Source organism: Mobula birostris, chromosome 28 (genome assembly GCF_030028105.1).
Source record: "Mobula birostris isolate sMobBir1 chromosome 28, sMobBir1.hap1, whole genome shotgun sequence".
Taxonomy (NCBI): domain Eukaryota; kingdom Metazoa; phylum Chordata; class Chondrichthyes; order Myliobatiformes; family Myliobatidae; genus Mobula; species Mobula birostris.
Window position 1 is genome coordinate 42,204,939 of NC_092397.1, and position 9,143 is coordinate 42,214,081.

General features: G+C 47.6%; 1 protein-coding gene across 1 annotated transcript; it reads left to right on the forward strand.

The window, feature by feature from the left end:
* Window positions 1–7,756: 7,756 nt before the first annotated feature.
* LOC140189262 (histone H2AX-like) lies at window positions 7,757–8,204 on the forward strand. Its single transcript, XM_072245953.1, has one exon. The coding sequence runs from the start codon at window positions 7,821–7,823 to the stop codon at window positions 8,202–8,204; it is 384 nt and encodes a 127-aa protein (XP_072102054.1). The 5' UTR covers window positions 7,757–7,820.
* Window positions 8,205–9,143: the final 939 nt, after the last annotated feature.

Genomic DNA, 9,143 nt, shown 5'->3' on the forward strand with positions numbered 1-9,143 from the left:
CTAGCGGGGTACCACAAGGCTCAGTGCTGGGACCCCAGTTGTTTACAATATATATATTAATGACTTGGACGAGGGAATTAAATGCAGCATCTCCAAGTTTGCGGATGACACAAAGCTGGGCGGCAGTGTTAGCTGTGAGGAGGATGCTAAGAGGATGCAGGGTGACTTGGATAGGTTAGATGAGTGGGCAAATTCATGACAGATGCAATTTAATGTGGATAAATGTGAAGTTATCCACTTTGTTGGCAAAAACAGGAAAACAGATATTATCTGAATGGTGGCCGATTACGAAAAGGGGAGGTACAATGAGACCTGGGTGTCATTATACACCAGTCATTGAAAGTGGGCATGCAGGTACAGCAGGCGGTGAAAAAGGCGAATGGTATGCTGGCATTTATAGCAAGAGGATTTGAGTACAGGAGTAGGGAGGTACTACTGCAGTTATACAAGGCCTTGGTGAGACCACACCTGGAGTATTGTGTGCAGTTTTGGTCCCCTAATCTGAGGAAAGACATCCTTGCCATAGAGGGAGTACAAAGAAGGTTCACCAGATTGATTCCTGGGATGGCAGGACTTTCATATGAAGAAAGAATGGATGAACTGGGCTTGTACTCGTTGGAATTTAGAAGATTGAGGGGGGGATCTGATTGAAACGTATAAGATCCTAAAGGGATTGGACAGGCTAGATGCAGGAAGATTGTTCCCGATGTTGGGGAAGTCCAGAACAAGGGGTCACAGTTTGAGGATAGAGGGGAAGCCTTTTAGGACCGAGATTAGGAAAAACTTCTTCACACAGAGAGTGGTGAATCTGTGGAATTCTCTGCCACAGGAAACAGTTGAGGCCAGTTCATTGGCTATATTTAAGAGGGAGTTAGATATGGCCCTTGTGGCTAAAGGGATCAGGGGGTATGGAGGGAAGGCTGGTACAGGGTTCTGAGTTGGATGATCAGCCATGATCATACTGAATGGCAGTGCCGGCTCAAAGGGCCGAATGGCCTACTCCTGCACCTATTTTCTATGTTTCTATGTTAAGTCTAGCTGCTCACTGGTGTGAACTGCCTGGTATTGTCAGAGCTCATGTGACTGAATGAATCCCGTCCCACACACACAGAAGGTGAATGGCCTCTTCCCGTGTGAACTTGCTGGTGTATCTGCAGGTGCAGTGGCTTGGTGAATCCGGTGTGGTGAATGTCAGCTCCGTGGTATCAACACTGGCCATTTATCAGGTCAGATCAAGGATATTTTCATGTATTGGGGTTCTCGTTGCAAAGACTGGTGTGCTGTCTTCTCAACCATCTCATCCTTCACATTCAATGGTTGGTAGCATTCGAATGTTGGGGAACTGACAAACACATGAGAACTGACACGCTGTTGTGTTTGAGATTCTCAGACAGAAATTCTTTGTCTTTTCTGCCCTGTAAAATGTTTGCAAAGAAGATCAACAGGTGAAAGAGAATATATCTCAGCTGAGATTATTTTAGTTTTCATGTGGCCCTTGTGGCTAGGGGTGGGGTCAGGGGGTATGGAGGGAAGGCTGGGGCGGGGTTCTGAGTTGGATGATCAGCCATGATCATAATAAATGGTGGTGCAGGCTCGAAGGGCCGAATGGCCTACTCCTGCACCTATTTTCTATGTTTCTATGTTTCTATGTTGATGTCTGATGTCACACTGTTACAGTGAGGCTGAACACTGTCCGGAGGAACAACACTTCTAACTGGGCATAGTTCAGGCATAAGGACACAACATCAAATTCTCTGTTTTCCTCTCTGCCCATCAAGCTGCGACTTGGCTCAGTTTGTCTCTCTCCATTAGTACAGCTTCACATTCTGGGTATCTCCCACAGACCTACTAAAGCACACAATACAAACAGAGCTGCTTTGTGAGAGTTTCTGCTGATTATGACCCTGCTGGCATTCGACGGTGGTAAACTCAGAGTCAGCAATGCCATTGAACCTCAACAGAATGTGATCAGGCTTTATCGGTGCAGATTGACACTGCGGTGTTCTTGTGGTGTGAATGCTACTGGTACCCAGTATGTTATGTGGGTTTTTGCAAATAAAATGGCATGTGGAATTTTATGTTTAAGGACAACTATAACAACTCATTTATTGTTCTCCAAACACAGAAACAAAGCACGGTTTAAAAAAAAATCACGTAATTACATCATAACATCTGTCCAGCCTCTTAAAGAGAAACACAGCTCAATGTTGGTGGTTGTTAATTCTGCGTGTTTCCACCCATTTCATTACCCTACACAGACACCCCCTTCCCCCCCAGTCCTCTCACTCTGTGATTGTCTATCTTTATAGCAGTTTATTTCCTTTCAATGTCACTTGCAGGATGTTATGGACAAACACATCAAGATATATCAGTGCTCCCAAGGGTGTTGCCATTTACTGTGGACTTTCCTCCAACATTGGACCTGTAAACTCCTCACACTTGTCCAGATTAACTCTGTCCCCCATTTCTTCATCCATGATTCCAATTGATCTACATCCAGTTCTGTTTGTTTGACAATCTTCCTCACCACCCACAACTGCACCAACATTTGTGTCATCAGCAATCTGATCCGCCCATGTGTGTTTTAATCTGATCAGACAGAGGTCCCATCACTGATCACTGTGGACACACTGGTTACAAATCTACAGTCAAAATCATTCTCAATTCTATCAGCCCGAATGTTGCTGCACGATACACACCATTCAAACCCTCCCACACAGAGACTCGAGGAAAGTGACACATTTATCACAAGACCAGAGTTGGATTCAATGGTCTGGACTTGTTGCTCTGGATGCTCTGCTCCAAAGTCCATTCAGATTTGTACAATGTAACCAGATACATCATCCCTGAGATACCAATGTAAAGCATTGTGTCACAAACAAGAGAAAATCTACAGTTGCTGGAAATCCAAGCAACACACAGAAAATGCTGAAAGAACTCAGCAGGCCAGGTAGAATCTATAGAACAAAAAATACAGTCAATGTTTCGGTCCAAAACCCTTCGGCAAGACTGGAGATGAAAAGACAAGGAGTAGATTTAAAAGGTGGGAGTAGGAGAGAGAGAATACAAGGTTATTGGTGAATCCTGAATGGGGAGGAATGGAGTAAAGAGCTGGGAAGTTGATTGGTGAAAGAGAGAGAAGGCCATGGAAGAAAGAAAAGAGGGGAGGAGCACAAGAAGGAGGTGATGGGTGGGCAAGGTGAGAGAAGAAAAGGGGATGGGAATTGGTGAGGGGGAGGGGAGCATTACCAGAAGTTTGAAAACTTAATGTTCATGCTATCAGTTCGGAAGTTACCCAGACAGAAAATGTTGTTCTTCCAATCTAAGTGTAGCCTCATCGCATTGTATGATTTTAATTAAAAAGCAAACTTCATTTAATTAAAGAGTTCAATTACAAGAATGAATCTGAAATAACTTTATATATTTACACTGCATGCGAGATTGGAAGATACATTGTGAAGTCCAACTCCCGCACTGTACCAGAGACTGACAGGTACAGAATGAACCCCACACTCTCACACTGTACCAGAGACCGACAGGTACAGAATGAACCCCACACTCTCACACTGTACCAGAGACCGACAGGTACAGAATGAACCCCACACTCTCACACTGTACCAGAGACCGACAGGTACAGAATGAACCCCACACTCTCACACTGTACCAGAGACCGACAGGGACAGAATGAACCCCACACTCTCAGAATGTACCAGAGACTGACAGGTACAGACATTCTGTTGTTTAACAAACCTGGACAACCCTCATCACCATCTCAGTACAGCACCACTTGGACCATTCCACACTGCAATGGACTCTTGTTCAAATTCTGTTACCTCTTCGTAATTCTGTAGAGTATGTTTATTTCGTGAATGGTGTGTCTCTGAAACTGTGTGTCTATGAATCTGCTGCAAGCAAGTTGCATATGACAATAGGCGACTTTCAACCTCACACAGAAATGGGTCTCTCATGATGACAATTGGACCTTCGATCTCCTGCTGCCCTGTTTCATTACATAAACGTTTTATATTGTCGAGTGTGTGTTTTTCTCATTCCTTCTGCTTTGAGCCCAATGCCGAATACTGCCTTATGGTCCATTTTGTATGTTAGATTTCCTTCCTGCGGAATTAACCGGCAGCGGCAACTCACCGGATCAGTGCCAGTTCCCAGTCCGCAGTTTTACCCAAACGAACACGGGGCAGTCGAGAGAGAGTTCTGATTGGTTGTGCATGTGCCTTCAGATAGCCAATCAAATGATTTGACTATGACTAGATTCTTCAAATAGCCATTGGGAATTCAAGGCATCCCATCCCTCATTAGTATACAGTTCTGGGCGCTGTCTATTTAATTCGTGCTACAAGCCAGTTCTGCTTTTTCAGGGTCTGAAACCGACGGAAGAAATGCCTGAGCCTGCGAAATCCGCTCCGAAGAAGGGCGCCAAGAAAGCTTTGCCCAAACCAGCGGGCAAAGCAGGGAAGAAGCTCAAGAGGCTGAGGAAGGAGAGTTACTCCATCTACATCTACAAAGTGATGAAGCAGGTTCACCCAGATACTGGCATCTCCTCTAAGGCCATGAGCATCATGAACTCGTTTGTCAACGATATCTTCGTGCGAATCGGGGGCGAGGCTTCCCGCCTGGCCCACTACAACAAGCGGTCAACCATCACCTCACGGGAGATCCAGACCGCCGTGAGCCTGCTGCTGCCCGGGGAGCTGGCCAAGCACGCCGTGTCCGAAGGGACAAAGGCGGTGACCAAGTACACCAGCTCCAAGTAAAGCTCCCCAGTGAGATGATCGAAAACAAAACGGCTCTTTTAAGAAACACACATCAAAGTTGCTGGTGAACGCAGCAGGCCAGGCAGCATCTGTAGGAAAAGGTGCAGTCGACGTTTCAGGCCGAGACCCTGCCGCTCACAATTTCACTGAGAGAGTTGTACTAAAATTTAGACATTAAGTTGTACACATTTTATGTCTGGTGGCTTTTACAAGAGCTAAAGTACGGTTGGAGTATCCGGTTCATCTCCGTATTATCCCGGTGCTTTACATTCCTCCCACTGCACTGACACGGAATTGTTACCTCCCCATCCCCATCAGTCCGCCCTGCTGGTATCCATGTCGAGTGGAGGATTGCTGCCGTTGCTGTTTTAGCTGTGGGTTCAGGAGTTTATTAATTACAGTTGGGTAACTTTATCCGCTCAGGGGATCTCCCATCCACTGCTACCAACCTTGTAGTTCCCACACCCCGCACTTCCCGTTTCTACCTCCTACCCAAGATCCACAAACCTGCCTGTCCTGGCCGACCTATTGTCTCAGCTTGCTCCTGCCCCACCGAACTCATCTCTGCATACCTCGACACTGTTTTATCACCCCTTGATCAATCCCTTCCAACCTATGTTCGTGACACTTCTGACGCTCTCAAACTTTTCAATGATTTTAAGTTCCCTGGCCCCCACCGCTTTATTTTCACCATGGATGTCCTTATATACTTCCATCCCCCATCAGGAAGGTCTTAAAGCTCTACGCTTCTTTTTGGATTCCGGACCTAATCAGTTCCCCTCTACCACCACTCTGCTCCGTCTAGCGGAATTAGTCCTTACTCTTAATAATTTCTGCTTTGGCTCCTCCCACTTCCTCCAAACTAAAGGTGTAGCTATGGACACCCGTATGGGTCCTAGCTATGCCTGCCTTTTTGTTGGGTTTGTGGAACAATCTATGTTCCTTGCCTATTCTGGTATCTGTCCCCATTTTTCCTTCGCTACGTCGATGACTGCATTAGCGCTGCTTCCTGCACGCATGCAGAACTCGTTGACTTTATTAACTTTGCCTCCAACTTTCACCATGCCCTCAAGTTTACCTGGTCCATTTCCGACACCTCCCTCCCCTTTCTAGATCTTTCTGTCTCTGTCTCTGGAGACAGCTTATCCACGGATGTCTACTATAAGCCTACTGACTCTCATAGCTATCTGGACTATTCCTCTCCTCACCCTGTCTCTTGCAAAAACGCCATCCCCTTCTCGCAATTCCTCCGTCTCCGTCGCATCTGCTCTCAGGATGAGGCTTTTCATTCTAGGACGAGGGAGATGTCTTCCTTTTTTAAAGAAAGGGGCTTCCCTTCCTCCACTATCAACTCTGCTCTTAAACGCATCTCCCCCATTTCACGTACATCTGCTCTCACTCCATCCTCTCGCCACCCCACTAGGAATAGGGTTCCCCTGGTCCTCACCTACCATCCCACCAGCCTCCGGATCCAACATATTATTCTCCGTAACTTCCGCCACCTCCAACGGGATCCCACCACTAAGCACATCTTTCCCTCCCCCCCTCTCTCTGCATTCCGCAGGGATCGCTCCCTACACAACTCCCTTGTCCATTCGTCCCCCCCATCCCTCCCCACTGATCTCCCTCCTGGCACTTATAAGTGTAAGCGGAACAAGTGCTACACATGCCCTTACACTTCCTCCCTTACCACCATTCAGGGCCCCAAACAGTCCTTCCAGGTGAGGCAACACTTCACCTGTGAGTCGACTGGGGTGATATACTGCGTCCGGTGCTCCCGATGTGGCCTTTTATATATTGGCGAGACCCGACGCAGACTGGGAGACCGCTTTGCTGAACATCTACGCTCTGTCCGCCAGAGAAAGCAGGATCTCCCAGTGGCCACACATTTTAATTCCACATCCCATTCCCATTCTGACATGTCCATCCACGGCCTCCTCTACTGTAAAAATGAAGCCACACTCAGGATGGAGGAACAACACCGTCTGGGTAGCCTCCAACCTGATGGCATGAACATCGACTTCTCTAACTTCCCCTAAGGCCCCACCTCCCCCTCGTATCCCATCTGTTACTCATTTTTATACACACATTCTTTCTCACACTCTCCTTTTTCTCCCTCTGTCCCTCTGAATATGGCCCCTGCCCATCCTCTGGGTCCCCTCCCCCCTTTGTCTTTCTTCCCGGATCTCCTGTCCCATGATCCTCTCGTATCCCCTTTTGCCTATCACCTGTCCAGCTCTTGGCTCTATCCCTCCCCCTCCTGTCTTCTCCTATCATTTTGGATCTCCCCCTCCCCCTCCAACTTTCAAATCCCTTACTCACTCTTCCTTCAGTTAGTCCTGACGAAGGGTCTCGGCCTGAAAAGTCGACTGCACCTCTTCCTACAGATGCTGCCTGGCCTGCTGCGTTCACCAGCAACTTTGATGTGTGTTGCTGTAACTTCTCTGAATATTATTTCAATGCGAGGCCGGAACGAGTTCATGGTTCTTTCATAGAACAACATTTTAAAATTGCAGACTAGCCGCTGGTCACAGTTTGAGAAGAGCCGTTTGTCCATAACCTGATAACGTTTACACAATGACCGGCACCGGACAGAAGCTGAGTGTCAGATTTACTCGGTTCCTCTACGAATTCAAAGATACAGTATTAGAGAATTGAGTTCCCAGAAACTCCAATATCAACCATACTTGCATTAAATGTGTCCGATTTCAGTAACGGGGGAATTACAAAGACCCAGTCGTCAAACAGATCAGCAATGATTTAATTTCAGATTAAATGTGAACAATAGTTTTTTTTGGCGGGATTTTTCCATTTTTCAGCGCACTTTGGGGAGGAGAAGGTTACTTTCCGCGCTTCTACCTTTACCGGCTCTTGATTGGTGATTAAGACAGTTCGTCGATTGGGCCATTTCTTTTCACCAATGAAAACAAGCAGCATTAAACCAATCACAAGCATTACTTTGCATTCTCAAAGAAGCTATAAAAATACGAGTTGGGGCGCGGTGACCATTTCCTCACTGTCGTTGGAGCAGTTGTTGTGACTGTGAAAATGTCTGGACGTGGAAAAGGCGGCGCCGGCAAAGTTCGGTCCAAGGCCAAATCTCGCTCATCTCGGGCTGGACTGCAGTTCCCGGTCGGCCGGGTTCACAGACTCCTAAGAAAGGGCAACTATGCTGAGCGGGTGGGTGCCGGAGCCCCGGTCTATCTGGCTGCTGTGCTCGAGTATCTGACAGCCGAAATCCTCGAATTGGCCGGCAACGCGGCCCGGGACAATAAGAAAACCCGCATCATCCCCCGACACCTGCAGCTGGCCGTCCGCAACGACGAGGAGCTCAACAAGCTGCTGGGAGGGGTGACTATCGCTCAGGGCGGTGTGTTACCCAATATCCAGGCTGTGCTGTTGCCCAAGAAAACCGGCGGTGCCAGTAAGTGAAGCGACGTAAGCTGAACCTATTTACCCAAAGGCTCTTTTCAGAGCCACTCACAGTGTCTGTGGAAGGGCTGAACTGTGGGTGATTTCCGTTCAGAGTAACTGGGTTGTGTATCTGTCACAGCCATGACAGTTCTCTCTCCGTCACGTTTTTTTTCCGCGAAGTAAACCGATATCTGTATCTGCAAAGAAATCGGTCCTGACTCATTTCCCCTCTCTGCCGGCTCAATGGAGCTCTCTCCCCTTGCGGAGAGTCAGCGGGTTCACTCGGCCCGGGGTCGTGAAATTAATTTCCAGAGTCAGCCCCCCGGACGGAGAATTTAATCTCCGATCATTGAACGATTCCGCTCTTCATAACCTGAAACCGCGTTGGCTGGGTTTCCCATTGCGGGTTGACCCTGGACCGTTCCGGTGCGCAGCAGAAGGGAACATCGCCTGCTGATCGCTTCATGCGCAATTCCCACCGCCTCACAGAACAATAATATTTGCAGCTTTACATTTATCTACAAAACTACATTTACCTTGTGGAACTGACAGTATTTACTGGAAATCTCGTCCACCCAGGTCTCTGAAATATAAATGAATATTTTGTGAGAGAGTTTGGTCAGATCTCCCGAGTGGCTCCCTCTGTCAGGCGATGGGTCGCTCCGAGAACAGACTTTGGTTTGTGCCAGGGAGGGGGTGGGTGGATGGGTCGAGGTCTCCAGCACCGGAGGACCCGTCACTTGTCGAGTCTGATTTCCCACAAAGAGGTTCAGTGTTGCCCTGTCTCTGGTAGGAACTTCGAAATACTGATTGAGAAGAATCTCCTGGGCACATTGAATAAATTCTGATCCACCAAACCCTTGGCATTACAGCTGTCCCAGTCAGCGTGAGAGAAGTTGAAATGTCCCTCTATTACAACCTTGTTGACTCCTGATATTTGATGGCCAATAATACAAT

Coding starts and splice junctions, on each gene's coding strand:
- LOC140189262 (XM_072245953.1), top strand. CDS start 7,821: ATGTCTGGACGTGGAAAAGGCGGCGCCGGCAAAGTTCGGTCCAAGGCC.